Genomic DNA, 22470 nt, shown 5'->3' with positions numbered 1-22470 from the left:
AATATTTATGAAAATATATATCAAAACAGACATATACTGTATATATGAAAACACAGTATTGTAAATAATTTAGATTATATATATATGCAATGCAGTTTATTTTCTTGAATGCATTTTGCAAAGCGCTACTTTTTTGGCGCTTGCTTAAACCTGCTGCATCGTCATAACCAGTCTTCTACAATCCTGAGGGCCACAGGGGACCAAGAAGACTGGAGCCGCGAAAGGCGGGGACACGGAGAGGTCGTCTGTCCTTGGTGGAGAACACTCCAGTCATTACTAGAAAAAGTAATCTCGTTACAAACACCAACCAACAGGACTGACTATCAAACGAAAACGCATCGCTATTGGACGCAGTGAGGGTTGGACTCGAGCACCCCGCTTACTGTTATTCAAACGCAGGGAGCGCGTGTGGCCAGTCGCTCCGCGTTGCGCGCTGGATATGGATCAGGACTCTGCGCGCTTCCCCACTGTCTCCCGCGGACAGGCTGCACTCTGCGGCGCATAAAAGGTGCCCAAATGAACCGCCGCCCTCCCGGCTCCTCCGGCGTGCAATGGCTTAACAGGAGAGACATGAATGTCCGGACGGATGACAGCGTCACTCTGTGCCAAAGGGCTCTCCAAATCGTTACGGAACTTTGTCTCGCGGGACACGTAGACCGGGAGAAATGTTCGGATATATTCCCCCTTGAGAGCAACATACCAGGTAAAGGACACGCAGGTAAATAGAATGAAGCCATTCTTTTCTTCCCCCAAATTTCCTCAAGTAATCACTTTTGTCCTAAAGTAATGACACTGGGTAGTTGAAGAGTTTCGAGGGGAAATGGATAAACTAATCAACAAGTCGTTAAAAGTTTATTACACCACCTATTAACGTTCATTTTATTACGTTTTTTGATTATTCTGAAAGTGTCTACCTGTTACGCATCTCAGTCCACACTGACTGAAATAGCAACAGGTGGAAAACAAACTGAGAAGACGATCTGCCCCAAGAAATGATTCTCCTCCCTTCAGCTGTCTCTCCTTTTTAAAAATTTGCAGTCTGCTAAATTTCAGCTGAGTGTCAGCTTGATTCATAGAAAAAAAGCCGCATTCATGATCTGAATTAAGCATCCTTGCATATTGTTTCACAGTTGGTGCAAACTTTGCTTTTAAAAAGAAGCCAGAAGAGGAAATGTCAGCAGCAGATGGAAGTGCATGATGTTTTCTTTTTGTGCTATTTTCCCGATGCTGTTCTCCTCACTAAACTGTGGTTTTTATATGACTTTATATTGTTCTTCTATATCAAACAGGTGCATTTGCTGCCCCCTCTTTCTTACAGCTTGCTTTCTCTCCCTTTTTCTCCTTCTCCCTTGCATGTGTGTATGTCATATTTTATCCCTCGCCTGCTGCTCCTTTCCTTTCTACATGTCACCTGTCTTTGTCCTTTGGTTGTATGTAGACATCTCAATTAGTCTCCTTGCTGTGGTCGTGGGTTTCTGTGGCCTCGCCCTGTTGGTAGTCTCTCTCTTTGTTTTTTGGAAGCTGTGTTGGCCCATTTGGAGGAGCAAGGCTCTCTCAGCCCACGCGGAAAATGTGCTCCATGGGGGTTTCCCCGAGGCGCCTCCACCCAACTCCCCGCCAATCACTGAGTGTAAAGTGGCAGAGGTGGAAAAGAAGCAGCTGCCTGAAGTGAAGGTGAATGGACGGAGCTCTGTTAAGCTACTGGAGGCGGCCATGAAGATCAGCCAGACATCTCCAGACATCCCTGCTGAGGTGCAGACAGCTCTGAGGGAGAAGCTCAGCCAGCAGGCTAAAATCCAGAGGCAGACCACTGAGCCAACCTCCTCCTCCAGGTACCCTGACATGAACCAACCCCTCCCTAGTCTGCGCCTACACTCAAGCCACTAGTGCTTGCAACTGCAGTACAATTGTAATATTTTTTAAAGCCCTTTTATTGTTTGTCTCCCCACCCATGCTGCAAGAAGCACACACAAAACAAAAAAAAAACAACAATAAGCAACACACAGGGCACAAACTGTTCTGACAGTTCGTGACAGGGCTGCTGCTGCTGTCCTCGAGGTAGCATGGCACATGTCAGTGACTGGCTGGTGACCTTGAATAGCCGCTGCTTCTGCACATCACAAAAATGGGATTCTGCAGCATATCTGACGCATCTTCTTGATGCACTTTGAACCCTATAATCACTTGTACATGTGAGTCAAGCTGCTTTGGTAAAGACCTCAGTCATTAAACAATCAGCTCTTTCTTCTCTTTGTTTTCCAGTACTGTGTTTAAACTAGAAGGTCCATAATTAGCATGGCTGTGGGGTGGGAGCTGTCACGATGGAAGGTTGGGTTCTTGTCAGACGCACCAGGCAGCTGTGTTCAGTTTCTCAGAGGAACTTGTATTGACATGTGCTTTGATTTGTTGTTAGGGCTTGTTAATTAAATGATATTGCGGCGAAGGTCTCCGTGAATTATACACCCACCAGTTATGCAGACAGGACAGGTTAAAGATTACAACACCTACTTCTTCAGTTCCTCCTCCTACTTTTTTTGACAGCAAATGGCAACATGAGCAAATCACATACAACATGCAGTTGCAGCTTCAAGGGCTTGGCTTAAAGGAAAAGCCTAACAGCCTATAGGCCTAAAGGTGGCATCTACAATATTTTTGGAAACCAATGGTCCAAAATAAAAATTTTATTTTAGTGTAAGACAAAGAAAAGCATCAAATCCTCAGAGCTGAGAACCTGGAACCAAAAAAGAGAATTTTGACATTTGAAACAATGACTAATTATTAAAATTATTCTAAGAATTAATGACTAACTTGATTCAGCATCCGCAATTAATGTTTGCCAATCGCCAAATGCATTTTCTGTTTGGAGATTCAATCTTGGAAAGCTGTCCCTCACACTGGCAGGTAACTGTTTAAACTAAAATAGTCGTGTAATAGAAAACTCTGATGAGTTTCCACAGTTTCGGTGACATTTACAGACATGCTTTTGTTTTCTGTCCTCAGCTGTCACTGTCAGTATTTGATATCCATATTATGCAAAAACCTCCACCAAGTCTGCCTCTGACTGGCTCTGACCCTGACATTTATGTGTAACCCTGCAACTATAACCAAGCACAGAACACAAGCCAATCAGAGGCAGAGCACTGGTGGAACTTTGTGGAATATACAGTAGGAGTAGCTGCAGAAGGGAGTGAGGAGTCTAATGAGGAGGTTTAAGCTAATAATGGTAATTAATTAATGGTAACGATCATTTAAAAAATAATTATCCTTCAAAGTTTGATCTATTGCAACATACAGAGTTGAAAATTGAGTGCCAAAGTACAGTTCTTCAAACGGCCACAAGAGACCGGCTCCAAAAGTGAGTCGGTCCACGTGGATTCCCATGTTAACATTCTCAACTTCTGCCCTCAAAATAACATATTTACAACTTGCTACAATACTTGTTTTCTTTCATAAATATACAGAGGTTTTTTTATATATATAACTCATCCATGTGAATTTTTAAGGCTTATACTTACAGGTGTGGCCACTTTGACAGTTGTGCTAAGATTAAGGGGTAACATTGGTGGCTAAAACAAACAAAAGTGCCAAAAACTGCAATTCCTTTAGGTACCACTTAAGAGTGGCTCCAACAGGGAGTCAATCCCAGTAGACTGGTATATTAAAATTTTCAACTTTACACCATTAAAAGGCACACTTACAGCATGGTTAAAACAAAACAAAACAAAAAAAAAACAAAACTTTAGGCCTCTATAACTAGTCACCCCTTCATAAAACTTGAGTATTTGAATATATTAATATTTTTATAATTCGTCTACCTGGATAGTTGAGTTAGGGCTGTGGCCACATTGATTGACAGGTGGCTGTAGCTAATCAGCATCTGCTAGGTCTCATCCATGACTTTGTGTCATTAAACTGAACATCTTCACCGTGTTTGTGCTGTTGGAGCCTTTGGGAGGCCGTCGGAAGTTTGTGCTTCATGAGCTGGAGGCTCTGCCTCCCATTCTACTCTTAAGTAAGCCAGCAGTCTTAGAGCAAAGTGCTCTATTGGGGTGATACGGCACTATGAGGTCTTTCAGGTAAGATGGGCCCGATTATTCAAGACTTTGTATGTGAGAAGAAGGATTTTAAATTCAATTCTGGATTTAACAGGGAGTCAGTGAAAAGAGACCAATATGGGAGAAATATACTCTCTCTTTCTAGTCCCTGTCAGTACTCGTAATAAATCAAAATTTTGAGTTCGCTCTGCTAATCAGGAAGCTCTGTGAAGGACATAATTTCTTTGTTACCCAGAAGCAACATGAGTCAAATGCATGCACACTCATAATCAGGTAGTGCCAGCATCAGTGAGCTACTAGTGTATAGCACAAGTGAAGAAATTGGCACCAGGTTCTTCAGGTTTGAATGCCTTCTATTGAATGATAACTGCACAAAACGCATGGAATCAATGAGTTCATGTTGAACTGTTGGACAGCTGATGCCTTCTGCCTTCTGTTTCCTTCATGGAGTTTCCTAATTGGCAGGCCTAACTTGAAATTATGAAAAACCTAGCTTGAAATTTCAAGTCATGGATGGCATTTTTTTTTTCTGTGGCGGAAAGCTTCCATACAGCAGTAATGCCTTCCAGAGTAAGTATCTGGTTAGAGACAATGTTTCTAAGATTTATAGGACTGAGTAAAATAATTGCAGTTTTATCTGAATTTAGAAGCAGGAAATTAGAGGTCATCCAGGTCTTTATGTCTTTAAGACATTCCTGCAGTTTAACTAATTAGTGCGTGTCATCTGGCTCCATGGATAGATAAAGCTGGGTATCATCTGCATAGCAATGACAATGTGTGATAAGCTTTCTAATAATACTGCCTAAGGGAAGCATGTGTAATGTAAAATGTAGTTTGTTTAGCATTAGCTGGTAACTTCAGCCTCTGTTTTTTCATCTGTATGAATGAACTTCTGGCTTCAAAGAAACTAAATGATGGCAGCCAAAAAGCTAACATTGAGGTTTCAAAATGCAGAGTCCAGAAACCAATTGGGGACACTGTGGTGACTAAATTCATCTTTTAGAGACAGTCTATAAATAAAGTTTGAGAGAAATTCTGTTTTTGCACTCAACAAAATACTTGAATGTACTAAAATGCAAACGAAAAAGACAGTTTGTTATTTTGGCCAGTAAAACATTACTTTTTTTTTCATCCAAACGGACCAGATAGGATATTGGCATAATTGTTTAAGCTCTGAAGTACAAATAATGAGGAAATGTTGGCACTGTCTAAAAGTTACACAGCAATCATGTGATATTTGCTGGTTTCAAAGATCACTTTAAACAATCAAAGGGGTGAAAAATAAGTCCAGGTATAGCTTTTTCTAGATAATTAATGAGAAACAAAGTATAATTTTCATCTACTGTTTGATAAACAAAACTCTGCAAAACTTGGGAGTCCAAACTTTTGCAGTCTATTCTAAATGTTTGTTTGTAGATGTTAACTTTAGGAGTTAGGAAAAGACAGAGGTTGAGAGACGAAAATGTCAATAACCCAATGTGACAACACACAAAAATCACAAATCATGAGGAGTAAAACAAATCAGTGTTCAGCCGGTGTCCAGTTGGCATATCAGGCAGATTTTCCTTTTTCTTTGAGATCTGTGCTAGCGATGCCTAGGCCTCTGTGCTGTTTACAGTATTTCAGTCTAGTATTTAATCTTCACCGCTGCTTCCTGTGCCACGGCTGTCAGGCTGCTGTGATTGTCTTACGGTCAGAAAGGAGGAGGGCCAGTTGCTAGGTGACAAGATTGGCGAGTCAAACACAGACATGGTTTTCTCAAAAGATGTCAACTTCACTGAAATTTGCAGCATTCAGGTAATTGGAATGAGGGCTCAAATCTGCGTGCAGGAGATGTGTTTTCATTTCCCCAACCCAACGCCAGTGGTGGCAAAAATCAATTTGTCAGTTTGATCACTTGTGTTTTAATAACGCCTGGTACTATGTGGAGGACAAAACCAGCTATTTTCAGCCAGAGTTATTTGGGATTTGAAATATGCTATATGGTCTTTTTTAGTGTCTAAAAATCAAGGTTGTCATGCTGTTATTTTAAAGGGTGCCTATTATGCAAATTTTTGTACTCCATTTTGGGTGTGTAGCCTTTCATGATTCGAACGAGGTGTTTCAAAATAATTATACTGGGTATGGCACTGGGTATATTTGTATAGCACCTTAGTTCATCATCTGTCTAAAACAAGCTATTTTAGCTCACTTAAAGCACACCTCTGATTGGTTGCATCTAATTAACAAAATTTTTTAATTGCAGATGGGTGGAGCTTCGGTGCTATGACCATATAAGGGAAAATAGCTTTTTGTGACATCATACAGATCCAAGAGTAGAAAAAAATATCTGAAACTGAACATAGAGCATGTTTTTTTTATTTTTTTGTTACAACACTAGTGTGTCTCTAAAAATAGAATATTCATACTTTCATAGTTCAAGTCAAAAAGATAATATTCTAATAATTTCAGATATTGGATTTCTGAGCTATAACCATAATCATCAACCTTAAGACAAAAAAATATTTAAAATATTTCATCAGATAGAATGCATGAATTAAATTACAAGAAAAAGTTTTTCATAATCACATTTTTTGCTTTATACTGTATGTATATATATCAGGACAGTATTTAGACTGAGTAAATACAGTATGCACCAAGCACAGTGATAGTCATGCTCTCAAAGTGCCTTAGGGATTGGTCCATAGTTAGGTCTTAATTAATTTTGCATTACTGTGAGCATCAAGTGATGGCTTTCTAAAGATTTAAGGGTGTCTATACTGTACTAGATGTTGTTTTTCAGCTTTGCCCTTAATATTTTTTTAAAAAAAAGAAAGCTTTTGTGTGATATTTTATCAAACTGCCCCGTTAAACCATCATAAATAAAGCCACTCTTTCATAACACCAAACACATGAGACATGAGAACTGAGACATTTACCAGATGCCCTGTGCCCTTTTCAACAGGCACAATTCATTCAGGCGCCACTTGCCTCGTCAGAAGAATGTCACCAGTGTTGACTTCACCATGGACACAGTACCTCTCCGCCAGTCCTCTACTGTCAGCATTGGAAGAATAAAACCTGAACTCTACAAGCAGAAGTCTGTGGACTCAGAAGAGGCCAAAGAGCCTGTGGAGACTTGCGGAAAGCTCAGCTTCTCGCTTCGTTATGACTACGAGGAGCAGGCTTTGGTGGTGAGAATTCTGAAGGCCTTGGACCTGCCTGCCAAAGACTTCACAGGCACCTCTGATCCATACGTGAAGATCTACCTGCTACCCGAGAGAAAGAAGAAGTTCCAGACTCGTGTCCACCGCAAGAATCTGAACCCCACATTTGATGAGACCTTCTGTTTCCCCGTGCCATACGATGAGCTTTGCAACCGCAAGCTGCATTTCAGCGTCTACGACTTTGACCGATTCACCAGCCACGATATGATTGGCGAGGTGGTGGTGGACAACCTCTTTGAACTCTCGGATCTTTCCAGGGAGGCAGTAGTTTGGAAAGATATTCATGCAGCAACCACAGTGAGTTGGTGTTCACACTAACAGAAATCTGTACATATTGTTGCTATATAGTAAATGTTGCACCAGGCTTCTGTGGTGTCACTGTGGTAGTAGTGAATGGGATTTTATACTGTTTTCAGAAATGTCTAATCAAGAAATATTATGGCAGGTGGAATGTATTGCATAATTCAAATGCTTTGGGAAATGGATTTCAACAGCCAAACACCCACACAGCATTTTCCAGAAAATGCTGGGTATTCTGCAGATGTAATTATAGAAACAGAGTAAAAATATCCAAGATCACATAAATGCAATGACTAAAACTCCATAGGTAAACAAAGAGGGATTGCAGGGTTTATAGCATACTGCAGATAATCTGTCCTCATATGAACTCTTTTCTAAAAACTCATAGTAAATTTAGCCCCAGAATGCATTTGCTCTAGCATAACCACTTCTCACAATTTGCTTAAGAGCCTGGACTTTATTAATGAATGTGTTCCTGGTGAGAAACACTGAGCCTTTACTTTCAGGTTCACTTTAGTATCCGTGGGCGAAATTAGCAGCAACAGAAAAACAATACATCTGGTTTTGCATAAAGAGTGATTTAATTGGCTATTCTCTTGCTCCCTTGTTATATTATAATTTTTATATTGATGGTTTCTAAAAGCTCAGGCATTAAGGACTGATAACATTTCTTTACTTGAAACCCAATTTTGTTGCATCAATTTAATTTTACCTTTACCTTTGAGGACTGAATGGAAATTGTACAAGAGAAGACCACAGTGTGGTGTGCTTTCAATACTCAGTATATTCAACACAAGAGGACTGCTACACTGTTAACATAGACTCATAAGATATGAACACATGTTCATATGTTAAATTGACCAGCTCACTGTAGGAGGCTATTTTAACTCTAGATATTAGGAGCAATTTAATGTAGCATTTAGTAATGTAAATGGCATGGAGAAATTAGTTCTATTTTTTCTCTTGCAATACTGCAAACATTTGTACACATCTCTCTTGGACTCTGTGATTTTTTTTTTTTTTGGCATTCTCACTTCTGTGTTGACGCACATGAGGGCACCTTTGGTAACTTCTTGGACTTATACTGCTGTTTAGGTGTTAAAGTATGTTTATCTGACAACTTTTATAGAGGTTATGTTTCCAAACATTTATGATTCCAACGTATTTTCTAACTTCAACATAATTCTAAAATATTACAATAAAAAACAAAAATGATGTTGTGGGTTAAAACCTTGCTGAATGGCCACATAAATTTGCCTATCCTTTATTGCTTAAGGCAACAGTCATACAGGCCTTAAGATTGATCAGCATCCCCTGGCAACCTCTGGTCGCTAGAAAAAAATGTGTATTCTCTGACTGGTTGGCTGCCAGCAGTAGTTGGGTGTTTACAAAGAGGGTGCTGCTCTGAAAACCTCCTTGCAATTGCTTTGGCTCAACTTTTCTGCTAACACTTGCCAACTACTTTCCAAGTGGTATTAAAACTGTAAAATGTACAACGCAAACCAGGAATGGAGACTGTTTTCAAAAGGCGCAACTTTTACTTTGAAGGCAGGCTCTGGTCCCACAGTTTCGCTACCATGTGGAGAGTAGCTGGTGAGTGTTTGCAGACAAGCTTGAGTTTTTCATGCAAATTATAGGCAGTTGCAGCAATCTGCTAGCAACCAAAGCAATATCAAGGAGGTTTGGGTACAGCACCCTATCTCTCTTTTTGATCAATCTCACCTTACCACCACGTGCAACCAGTTGGGGATTACAGATTTTCCCTTAGTGACCAGTAGTTGCAAACCAGCCTACAGTTTTCTTTTTAGCAGCTACAAAATAAATATTAACAGAATGTGACCCAATTCTTTGTCTAAACTATGTCAGAATTAAAAAAAAAAAAAAAAGGCATCTTCATTTTAAGAACCTGCACAAACTTGAAATGAGAGCAGAATATATTAAATATAGTTGATGTATAAAGTTATTCCATATTAAAATCAAAAGTTATGCTAATGCTATTTATTTAGCTAACTAGCAAATAGGGCCAACAACAAACATAGTTGTAATGAGTCAAATAATATCACACATAAAATATTGATTTAGCATATATGCTAGCAGGTCTACGAAGCTCTCATGATCACAATGATAATATCAACATGTAGCTGTCTAGCAGCTATGAATTTTACATAGTCAACATCTTAGTTTACAAATAATTTAAATATTGGCCTGATGGCATAAGACCAAGTCAGTGGCTTATCATACGAAGTAAGATTTAACATCTGCATAGAATTTTCGTCAAACCACCAAAGCGTTGTTCAGGTAGTTCTCTCAGGACCACCTCACCAAAGCCCGCAAGCCATTCATTAGAGTGATTAAGAGACTATGCTTTAAGGTTATCGGATGAAGGAACAGTAACAAATGTGAATCACTAATTGTTAGTTAAGTTTCCTGCATGAAGGATTGAAGGATTGAGATAAATGTCAAATAGCCTGCAGAGGCATGCTAATTAAACTCTCAGTATCAGCTGAATGAATATGACCGCTTTTATAAACTGACCCGTTTACTCCTTTGCTTTGGCATTTTGATTCTCAGAATGTGGGCAAATCATTTAAATTGGGCTCAATACCTTCTGCTCTCTTTTCTTTTTATGCCCTCTAGGAGAGTATTGATTTGGGAGAGATCATGTACTCGTTGTGCTACCTCCCCACAGCAGGGAGAATGACCCTAACAGTTATCAAATGCAGAAACCTCAAAGCCATGGACATCACAGGCTCTTCAGGTAACCTCACAGCAAATAATCTTCACATCAAAAGCAAAACTGATGAATAAATTAAATATAGTTAAGATGAGGTAGCAAAAAGGAATGGGGAAGATATATGTCCTTTATTTATCCAGGTAAAAGTCTCTGAGGACCAACATTTGTAAAATATTGTGAGATTAAAGGCCATACTGGTTGTGTTTTTTTTTACACTTAAAAATGCATAGATAAGAAGGAACCAGCCCAGGCACAGATTTCTATACAAAAACCAAACAATGGGAAAGTTTGTGAACATACAAAGAAGGCCACTTAGTAGCAGCATACAGAGGACAATAATTTCCCTGATTTCCACAGCCAGTAATAAAGCACAACGGTATCCAACCTCTTTAAGTACTGGCCAGGTGCAGTCATAAATAGCAGATCACTATAATCCAATAATGGTAAAAACAGGTTGCAGAAATCAAGTTTTTCTTTTGGAATTTGTCTCATATTTAATTATAATTTTATTTAATATATTTGTCTCTCAGATCCCTATGTGAAGGTCTACCTGATGTGTGATGGACGGAGGTTAAAGAAGCGAAAAACAACAATTAAGAAAAGCACACTAAATCCAACGTACAACGAGGCTATCATCTTCGATATTCCCCCGGAGAATGTGGAACAAGTCAGTCTGTCCATTATGGTCATGGATTATGATCGGTAAGTTAAATACTCACTACTCACTGCACACGTTGACATCCTTGCATAAGCAAAATAGAATAAAAGCAGAATAAAAGTAATTCAAAACATTTTTAGTTCAGTCAGGATCTGAAGTACAACTGTGAAGATCCAAATGCGTGCCAATGTGTGTCGTTTCTGACTACCAGTGTTGGACACAATGAGGTGATTGGTGTGTGTCGCACGGGGCCAGATGCTGAAGGTCTTGGACGAGATCACTGGAACGAAATGTTGGCTTACCCACGGAAGCCCATCACGCACTGGCACGCTCTGGGAGAGGTACAAGCATGCTCTTTTCTTGACTTTTCTTAGAACAACACATTTACAGGGCCCTTTTAGAAGCTCCTGAAGATGAGATTGAACTGTATAGATCCTATGGTTTGCAAAGCAAGGAAACCACACAGCAGGCTGTCTGATTTTCTAAATGTCAGTCCTATTTCATCTCTGTGGGGAGCACATTATTTTTTCTTTCGATTTTTATTAAATATTAGTTAAATATAATCTGTCCAAGATTGTGAAACTACAAAATCTGATGGGGAAAATACAGCAAGTGTAATGCTTCCCCATTTAGGGTTTTAATTTTTTTTGATTAATTTCCAAAATTTTAGGGAGCCCAGATGTAGCTGCAGCATCAGTCAGCAGCTGTTTTCCTCTTAAATTACTAATACTGCGGGTAGAAACTGCCCTGCTCAGCAACATCAAGAAGAAAAGTTGTTACTGCATTGGAACATATACATCTGGGGAAAAGGGATTGTAAACTAATATATTTCTTCTAAAAATGTATGCTCTGTCTGCAAACACAATTACAAAAACATGCACAATGATCTTGAAGGGATATTTTCAGATTCTGGCAAGTTTGTTAGCTTCCTTGCCCAAAATCAGATTAGAGGACTAACATTAATTTCTTTGCAATACTGAGATTCCAGATTTGTTTTCCAAAGGGAAACAGCTGGCCTAGCTTTATGACAGCTGGTCTCCAACCATGTGTTTCTTGCATGTTGTATGTGTGTACTTAAGCCAAACACACGCAGGCCTATAATGGGGGCTGTCTTTTTAGATGAGGAGCAGCTAGTCCTGTACTCAGAGAAGGCTTTTTTTCCTTTGAACGGAGGCCAGCTGTTTCACTGTAGCTACTGTCATTTCATATTTTACATGTTATCAATTCTTTCCCTCTTTTGCCACACCCACTCCCCACCTGACGAATAGGAAAACACAGGTGATTACCCATTTTCAGTGGTGAAACTACATTATGCTTTGGTAAAAGCTGTGATCATAGGCAAAATATATACAATATTTATAAATAACCTTTCTAAATGTACATGGGAAAGTGGTTTACACAAGCAACAGAACAAAATGAAAGTATCTCTTAAGAAGATATTTAAAAGAGGTCACTGACTCAGCTGACCTGATTCTCTCAGGCAGTTTGTGCCATAGCCCCAAGACTCCTCACTGCGAACGCTCTGTCACCTCAGGTTTTTGGCTTCAACCTCACAAACACAGCCCTCTGCCCCAGGATCTCAGGTACAAGATCACACATGACAAAAAGGTCAGCTATATACCACAAACTGAGGCCATGAAAAGCCTTAGCAGTCAGGAGTAAGAGTTTAAACCCATTCTAAAACCTACTGGAGGCTAAAATAGTCGTGATGTGGTCGATGCATGAGGAGGTGAAGTCGTGGTCTGAAAGGGTCGTGTATAAGAAGCATAAACTGTGTACAAAATACTGATGTACAGATGAGTTCATAAATATTTGGAGAATTACAGAATTTTTGTATTTCCTCTGTATACCACCAGACTGGATTTTAAATCAAACAATCAAGATGTGATTAAAGGGGTTTAACAAAAGCATCGTTTTAACTGTTTTGCAATTAGAGCCATTTTATACACATTTTCAGAGGCTCACAAGCAATTGGACATGTGACTTACAAGCAGTTTAATGGGCAGGTGAGGCCCATCCCCTGATTACTTCATCACAAATTTATCACAAAAGATCTGGAGTTAATTCTAAGCACTGAACTTGCATTTGGTAACTTTTTTTCTTTAAACATATTTTTGGGTCTTTTTTGGATGGTGAACAGTGAAGATAAACAGGAAAGTGGTAGAGAGCGATAGGAGTATTTCCATGCAGCAAAAACAACTTTATAACAACATAACCTCATATCAAACAAAGTCAAGAGCACTCTAGAGAAGGTAGGCGTATCACAGTCAAAGTCTATAATCAAGAGACTCCTTCATGAATGCAAATACAGAGTGTTTAGAACAAGGTCAAAACCACTGGTTACACTGAAGAACAAGAAGGCCAGATTAAACTTTGCCAGAGCCTGCACAGTTCTGAAAGACACTCTTTGAACGAATGAAACCAAAATGAACTTGTAGCAGAATGGTAGGAAGAGAAAAGTATAGAGAAAGAGAGAAACAGCTCATGATCTGAAGCATACCACATCATCTGTCAAGCATGGTGGAGGCCATGTATGGCTGGCATCACCATGTATGGAATGGGCATCTATGTCTGCCTGTGCTTCTACCAGCAGTGTGCCTGCTGGTAGAAGCAGCAGGATGAATTGTGAAGTCTACAGGGCTATACTCTCTGCTCTGATTCAGCCAAACGCTGCAAAATATAAACATAAAAGCATGTGGCAAAAGCACCCCAAGATTTTCTCAAGACAAAGAAATAGGAAATTATTCAGTGGCCAAGTCAGTCACCTGATTTCATCCCAACCCAAGCTTTTCAGTTAATGAAGACAAAACTGAATGCAGAGACTCACAAACAAGGAGCAACTAAAGGTGGCTGCAGTAACGACCTGGCAGAGCATCTCAAGGGAAGAAATACAGCCTTCAGTGATCTACACTTCAGACAGTCATTAACTGCAAAGGATTTTCATCAAAATGATTGTTAGTTTGTCCAGTTAATTTTGAGCCTCTGAAAGGAGGACTATATATATATATATATATATATATATAAAATGGCTGTAATTATTAAATAGTTGATGTAAAGATTTTATAAAACCCCTTGAAGTAAAGCTGGAAATCTGTTTGGTTTAAAAACCACTGATGTTTTATTTACAGGCAGAATTACAAAAAGATATTGTCATTGTCCATATACTTATGGACCTAACTGTAGCATCAGTGGGGGTTTTTTTTTAACCTTTTTTTTTTTTTTGCATCTTGATTTTTTTTTTATTAGCATATCATGAGCAAGCAGAATATCTGGTTGAATTGATTCTTTCCATTTCTATGTCATTTGAGACATAAATTGGCGTAACTTAAGTATAACAAAAGGACAGAGGGAATGATTAGATACAGGATATCCACTGTTTAAGGTCTTGCACCACTCACATGATCTGACCAAGTTGCTCCAAAATAGATTTGCCTATGATCACAGTATGTGTAGGACTAGAGAAAATACCTTCTTACCAAAATTAGATTGCATAATTCTTTAAATGTTTGTTTTGTGATGCTTTACCTTTCAGTGGCCTGGAAGGGCAGCAAGCTTTGAAAGTCAGGGTTCATGTCCTTCGCCCAAACCTCCACAAACACCCTGATGATCACAGCTGGAGTGCCAACATCACCTCTGTAAGAAACCAGATGTTTGTTTTTCTGACAAGCTACGTTGCCTATCACTTTCTTGAGAGGATTGAATTCATTACTGTGTTTCTATGTTTGTACCAAAATTGTATTTATTCATTTGAATGCAAATTCTTCAAGTGCTCTACAGAGATGGCTATGCACAGCACTCACAGTCATTCAGTTTGCTTTTCATACATGTGCTTTGGAAACTTATCTGAAACATTTACACAGACCACATGAATGGCAGGGCCTCACTGCAAGAGGTCGTGGTGGTTCTCTTGCAGCGGTATGAGTCTTTTCAGTATTGGAGCAACATTATTCCAGCCCTCAAGCTCTTTAGCGTGTTACCATTTTAGTTTGAAATGGCACAAAGTTTAAGGGCTATGCTGCTCAGTACCATAAAAACATTTACTTGATGATAAAACGAGTGAGTCTAAGTTGTGATTGGAGAATGCAGGTAATTGAGCCTTTACGGTACAAGGGCTGAGAAATCTCAGTAAACCCATTCACAGTCCATTCCAGTCACAGTTATCACAGATATGTAAAACAGAACAGCCATCAATCTGCAGGACTCTCATATCTGGGAAAGCAGTGGCAGACTCATGTAGCATACAGTATGTACAGACAGATAATCAAATTAAAGTGTGTCTCAAAGAATTCCACATATTTTTTTTAATCTGGCCATTATGAAATGACAAATTCATGTTTATTTTTTGTACACACAGAACAACTTTAGGTCATAGTTGCAAAAATAACCAGCAGTATTATTTAGAAAATGTTAAACTTACCCAGCAATTAATCCAGTAACACTGATGCTGACATTCCCATGGTCAATATTGTAGCGTGTTTACTTTACAGGTCTAAACACCTGGAGATGGTGGTTGTTGTGAATTGGGAGATTTGGCAGTTCATCCCCAATCTAATGTTCATGCAACCACGGGCAAGTTTTCAACACACATCTCTTAGTCCTCAATGTAAAATCATTTTCTTGTGCAACATTAAAAATGTTTTGTCTTTATTAAATACATAATAACACATAGCGAACAGAATACCACTATATTAACAGTCATGATCAGGCAAACTAGCTCTACACTGGAGTGCAAGAATAATGCCACATCCACAGCATGTATCATAAATTCATAAGGTTGCTAATTTTTTGCTTGGGAGATGGTGCTTTAGCTACAGTTTTTTAGCATTCAAGTACACATTTAGGATGCCTACACTATGCTGACACAGAAAACAAAGAGACGCATATTTTAAAGAGACGCATAGCTAGCTTAGTTAACAAGCTAGCTGTAGCCACAGACGGTATTAAAAGATGAACTAGCTGCTGTGACTGGTTGGCAAAGTCTAGCTATGAAGCCTCAAGGTTTACAGTCTTGGTGCTCTGAAACCAGATATGAAACGCACTCATTGTGATTGCCATTGAATTCAAAGTTAAGGGGCATGTCCTGGATAATCCTGTGGGTAGTGACCCAAAGAATGAGATCATGGATACAAGTGGTGGAAATGAGATTCTTCTTAAAGATGTTTGAGCTCTCCCTTAAGAGCCATCCACACAGGAAGCAGGAAGCAACTTTGTTGCTGATGGTTGGTCAATAGAGGACACTCCAGACTCTGGTTGCAAAAAGGACAACCATTTCTTTTTTCAGTCAAAAGTATCCTTCAATGTCGTTTGCAATCACTTCTGTCACACACCTCAAACTTGGAAAAAGTTTGAATTGGGACCAGCCTACTTCATGTTGCCCATCGTTTATAGTCGCTGAATGTCACTGATCTTTGGTCATCCCTGTTAGTTTCTCCTTGTGTGAATGCCCCCTTAGATATAGGGCAAGGAGCTCAGTCAGTTGACAGAGTTAGTGTAAAGCCTCTACTCTTAATCAAAAGGAAGCACTTTCGATGTGTTTCGGGGATGTCCAACTGGGGTGGGGGGACCCTGGGGCAGACTGAGGACACAGTGGAGAGTTTATGTCTCTCAGCTGGCTTGGGTATCCCTCTGTGTTTCTCCAAAGGAGCCAGAAAAGGTGGACTACTGCCCCTACAACCCAGATAAGCAGCAGAAAATGGATGGATGGACAGACATGAAACCCTGAAATTACAAAATGGCCTTCATAAAATGTTTACTATGACCTTAAACTAGCCATTTACCCCATAAAGTCATTAGAAAAGTGTTTAATGAAGTCACAAAGTGAGCCAAGGGTCAGTTTCCCATAGACTCTGATATAACTGGAAGTCTTTTTGCAGTCTGAGGACTCACCCCTGCTGCCCAGACTGCACTTTTCAGACCATGAAGCCACATTCGTGGTTTATACTGACTACGGCTACAGATGAGAAATTCTGCTGGTGGCAGTGTTTCTCAGTGTTTCAGGTGACAAAAACAAAACTTGCAAATTTAATTAGCTCAACAGGTATAACAATTAGCAAAGTGTTACTGAACAGTTAATTTAGTAAAAAAAAAACACAAAGTAGATTATAATAAACAGTGACACACACACATTCAAATATTTGCAAATGTGAATATTTTTTACAATATTTTATATTTTTGAGCCACATGAAATAATAAGTCAGCACATCAAACATAACATGAACTCAGATTCTCCTGTGAGTAATAAGAAACTAATAAGAACGCAACATAGCAAATAGAAAAAGGCTATGTACTGTTATCTTACTTGCACATGCAGTTAATGATGCTCTTTTGCCCATGCTCTGTCCTCAGTATTAAAAAAAATGAATATTTTTACTTGTAGCATGCCTGTCTCCATTAAAAAAAAAAAAAAAACACTTATTGGGGAAAACATGAATATGTCAGAGTATTTCAAATTAAAAGTTTGTGTTTACAGTTGTGTATATACTTATCAATGGCACTTTTGTTTGTATATATTGAAAAGTGAATTCAAAAAAGCTGTTGTATGAAAATAGAGACATCACAATGTATTTCTCTTGTTTGGTGATACTTTGATGAGCTCTGACCTGTAATGGAGTGTAATTTCTACACGTTCTGTAATAGTTGTGAACAACTGAAACTGGAGACCCAGTGAAGCCAACTCTACCTTACCAAGTTATTCCATGTTTAGGAGTTTAGAGCTTTGAGCTTTAATTGTTTGAATATATATATGGACCAAGAACAACTTCGACTGCTGTTATGATGTGTACAGTTTGTGATAACTTTTGTAACAATTTAAAGTAAACATTTGGGATATAATTTATTGTATCTGTTTCATATGTATTTTAAAAACAGAAATAAAAAAATTAACACGGTATGTCTCTGTCTGGGCAGGAATATTAAGTCTTCTAATGGCAAGAAATTAAAAAAAATTATAAACAGTGGTAGTAATAGTAACAGTGAATCAAATAATAGTAAGAGAACAGGGGGCATTTATCCAAACACTTGTTTTTTTATATTTGAGGTAGGCCTGCATCGTGCTGCTTCCTTGAATCACTGCTCTAATAAGATCTTTAAGAAAAAAGAAAAAGCCTGTTAGAAAGATGGGTCTCTTTCCCTCAAATTACTATCGTTTGATGGAAAGACATGAAGGGGACATTTTGATCTCTCGTGCAGCGTGACATGGAGTGCAACTTCCTTTTGATCCACAATATTAGACAGAAACAGACAATAGGGGGGTTGTTGCATTAGTCTCCTTGGCAATGAAAGCTGCCCACTCACTGTATTCTAAACCCACATTTAGAGTGGAGTTGTGGCTTTAGTTAGCAATGCCTAATTGCTCCATGTGCTGATGCATGTAATTAAAGCTTTGCTATTTCCTGAATACTTATTTGCACTGGGTATTTAACACCGGCACTCTGTGAAGACTTAGGAGGAGTTTGGACGGGCCCTGTGGCCAGCGTCAACAGTGCACCTGCAGAATTAGTCATTATTTGGTGGGAATTACCCGTCACTGTTTCATATTGTCGGCATGGACCTTGCAAAATAAAGATGAAAGCTTCTTGTTGAACTAGCAGAAGGCATACCTTTTTAAATAATGCTGCCTTGTAAGCAAATAATTGCCAGTGCTGAGGCTGTTCAATAAGTGTACTGAGGCTCCTTACAAAAAAGCTTCAGTATCAGCCAGCAATGTGATCTCCATTTAATGAACACACTGCAACAAATTGCTATGAAAATGTTCTAAGCAATTTTACTGTGTACAGTATTATACTTGGTGAGGTAAGTCAGACTTCAGTCTTTTACTGTTGCTTGAGTCCACTCATGCCTCATCTGAGCATGTTTGATCAACCCCCCCAACCCCCAGGCATATTTACAACACAACAAATAGCAGCCATTCAGTCAGGCCCATTTTTTTGTTTTTATTTTATTTTTTTTTTTTACATAATCTTCCCCAATTTTTAGCGGCTCTGATAATTGTTTTCTTCTTAGAATAATTGTGACTTCCCTCACTTGCACTGACATCTCTACAGTTCGACACATTGTATCTTTAGATATATAGATCTTATGTTTGATTCATTTGTTATGAAATAATGAGGAGATGTGTCATGGCCAGTTGAGCCATGACACTGCTTGCCACTACAATTGTCTACTCAAATACTTTGAGCCTCTGAAAATGGAGGACTGTAAATGGCTTTAATTCCAGAACAGTTAATACAATGCTGAATGAAAACTGTCATCATGGATGTGGTCCATTAAAAAAAAAAAAAAAAAAAAGGGGGCTGCATTCTCTGTGCAGCGCAAACAGACTTAAAGAGTGACCAAAATTAATCTATTGTCATGTTGCAAGAATGACAATAAAATGAGTATGTGATACATCGCGGACAGAACTGCATTGTGAAGATGATATATTTATGAAACCTAATATTTGTTAGGCTGGTGTTAGAGAGTGGGTTAGGGTCACTATAAAATAACATGTTCGCACTGTGGCTTTATATAAAATCACAGTCGCTGGTATTTTCCTCATTTCCCACACAGCTGAAGATATCACTTTGCATAGATGGCACTGTTTTATAGTGGTGCAATTTTCCACGGGGCATTGAATACAAAAGGTCAAAGGTTAACTCATTAATGGCAAGGTAGAAGGGGCTGCTTCTATTATAAGAACAATTACAGTTAAAGGCGTAAGTGGGCAGACAGTTATGCAATGCCACTACCCATTATAGCCTAACGGGCATTTTTATAGCCTCCAGTGCCGCCATTAAAAAAAACGCACGGCTCTCAGATCAGACACGTAGTCCTCTCTGTACTGCATATGGTCAGAAATGGATTACATAATTCACATATCAAACTGATGGTGTGAAAGAGATCCAGCAAATAGACAAATTATCTATAATAATATAACATACAATTCCAGCGCAGGCACAGAAGGCATCAATACAAAGCAGCAGCTAAGAATCAATAATTCAATTCAGCTGAAGTGATAGATCATCATTGTGGAGTGACTATAAACCCACCAGCAAACAGAAACATCAGCTAAAACTCAACTGTCCTCTCTTGTCTGGTATGGAGGATGAATCCTGCACATCAGTCAAGTGTCTAATTGAAGGATCATGAATATAAACAACTACTTAGCGTATGTGAGTCGCTTAGGCTTCACTGAATGTGTCTCTTCCTCCGGTCATCTTTTTTCTTTGCTGTCAAGGTTAAACGTTAAAGTTAATTCCCAAAAGAAACCCCTCTACGCGTCTTTTGTTTAATTAATACTGACTACAACCTGGTTATCAAGAGAAATGAGAGCTGCTGCTGCTTTAACCTGAAATCTCTGAGCAGAGAGAAGATGATGGGTTGTGAAGCTGGCTTTATGAAAATTAGACAGAGGCTGCGCAGAGGGAAATATATTGATGTAGTTGACTATAAATAGATGTTTTACCCCGTGGATAAAAGCAAAGCAATCCTCTCTCATTAGTCTTCTTCTTTCAAATGATGTGTCTTGACAGAAACACCCACCTCATGAATAACCATGATGTGGATTAATATTTAGACCAACAGCGGGAACTTTTGACCATAAAAGTGTGAATGTGAAAGATCCCAAAAGATTAATCTTGTACTTGCTGTGTTTTCAAAGGATACTGACAATGTAGGAAGAGACTGTGCTCGCTGTTAACGTACAATGCTGTGCAAAAGTCTTGAGCCACCCCTCATTTACTTATAGTCAAAACTTTCTTGGTTTTTTAAAGTGGTTTTAAGCAATAGTTCTCCAGGCTATCTGAAGGGCTTTCAAAGTTTTTCTTTTGACATTGGCTGCTTTTTCACTCATTTTCAGTCCAGTCCTGTTTTTTGTTAACACGCTTAACACTGAATCATTCATGCAAAAAAAAAAAGGCAGCTAACTCAAGGTTTGAACCAGTGTTGTATCTATATATAACAGAGAACTTACCAATGAACCGATTTTAAATTTCCATTTTAGGTTCCAATGATGTACACAGGCTTGTACCTTCAATATTACTCTTACATGTGTCAAATAGCCATTCTTTAATGCTGCTCTTTAGCTCTAGTACTGATTATATAAGCAGAAGCATTCAAGCATCCAAGCTTTAACATTTACAGTGAGAGAGATGATTAAATTCATCTATCTCACAGCTGTACTGACTATTTCAGATATTTCTAGTTAGAATGGAAGGATCATGGGTGGTCAAGGATCCGGGATCATCTGGACCAGAGGCTGTAGCTCTACAGCTCTACGTAGCTTTGGTTGATAGCAAATAGCTGCAGTTGCAAGACTGACTTGTCTGCACTCACCTATAGTACTACTCGCCAAGCAGTAGTGAGACTGAGAAGTGCAACACAAACCCGTAACAGTAAAAGTTGTGCCTTTTGAATCAAAGCTTTTACTTTGAAGGCAGTCTGTATCTGTGAGCTCTTTTAATTGACTAAATCCCTCAAATGTGTGCAAAGCACTTTCCCTCCTTTCTCTCTTCTAAAGGAGAAAGCTGTGAAAACTAATATCACTTATCTTGTAATAACCAGAACAGTGTGAGTCCGGGAGAGCAACAAGAATCTGCCACTGAACCAAAATACATGCAAAGTAATCGCAACATTCACAGATTATAATACGAGTTAAATATCTGATTTATTTCACGTGTCTTTCATGTGTTAATCAGGGTTCCTTTTATGGCTAAGTTTTGTTTGTTTTGCTAATTGAGGTTTCATTTACTCAAGCTATTTTTTAATCGCATTGTCAGAAATCACAAGAGGGGGCAAACAAGTTAACACAGAGTGCCTTTGCTGTATGTGAACAGATCGTGCTCCTCAAAGGACCATTATATTCAACTTAGTTCAGAAAATATTGCTGTAATATCTACCCTAATGATTGTTATTAGTGTTATAAGTGGGAAAAACAGCAGGTTGGGGCGAGTTGTGAGTAAATGCGCCCTTGGAGCTCCATCACCATTGAGGAGGGGCCACAGAACTGAGCTCAAAGAGGAGCATATAAGCACTTGTGTGTTATTAAAAAATACCTCTGTTTCAAAAATACACCACAAACAGCCTATGATTAATTATTACACATTACAGAAACACTTTATGAGACTGTTAAATGCTGTCTCACAAAAAGAGCTGAGCAGCTGGAGTGGACTGTTCTGTGCGATCAGGCCACTCCAGCTGCTCTGCGTGGTTCAGATTTTAAAATATTAATCCCAGTGAGCAAACAGCCAGAGAAAAAAAACAAAACAAAACAAAGAGTTTCTCTCCAGTGAGATTATCCCTTCTGCTGTGTTTGTATCTGATACCCTTTGGCACCAGCTCCTGTTATGCTCTCTGTTTCAGAATTAGTCTGAGAATAGTAACAAAGACATTGTAAGAAGCCACAAAGGAGGCTCTAACAGGTGTGCAGTTGTACTATCATCAGCGCTGTCACGGTGGCAGGAAGATGGGGTAATAACAGGTTAGGAGCAGAAGGTTCTGTGCGATCGGGCCACTCCAGCTGCTCTGCTGATTTACATCTCG

The 22470-nt window shown here is 39.0% G+C and overlaps 1 protein-coding gene across 3 annotated transcripts; it reads left to right on the top strand.

The window, feature by feature from the left end:
• The first annotated feature begins 414 nt into the window (after positions 1 to 414).
• Positions 415 to 17469, top strand: syt10 (synaptotagmin X). Of its 3 annotated transcripts, XM_030720541.1 has the most exons (8): positions 415 to 718; positions 1439 to 1832; positions 7000 to 7558; positions 10199 to 10319; positions 10826 to 10997; positions 11165 to 11294; positions 12222 to 12231; positions 14486 to 17469. In XM_030720541.1, the coding sequence occupies exons 1-8, from the start codon at positions 517 to 519 to the stop codon at positions 14509 to 14511; spliced, it is 1614 nt and encodes a 537-aa protein (XP_030576401.1). In that variant the 5' UTR covers positions 415 to 516; the 3' UTR covers positions 14512 to 17469. The 3 variants fall into 3 exon arrangements, with proteins under 3 accessions (XP_030576401.1, XP_030576400.1, XP_030576399.1); XM_030720540.1 differs by lacking the exon at positions 12222 to 12231 and having other exon boundaries at positions 415 to 703; XM_030720539.1 differs by lacking the exon at positions 12222 to 12231.
• Positions 17470 to 22470: the final 5001 nt, after the last annotated feature.

This window comes from Archocentrus centrarchus, chromosome 23 (genome assembly GCF_007364275.1).
Source record: "Archocentrus centrarchus isolate MPI-CPG fArcCen1 chromosome 23, fArcCen1, whole genome shotgun sequence".
Lineage (NCBI taxonomy): Eukaryota > Metazoa > Chordata > Actinopteri > Cichliformes > Cichlidae > Archocentrus > Archocentrus centrarchus.
Note: the sequence above shows the minus strand (reverse complement) of the source record. Positions and strands in the feature narration are given on the sequence as shown.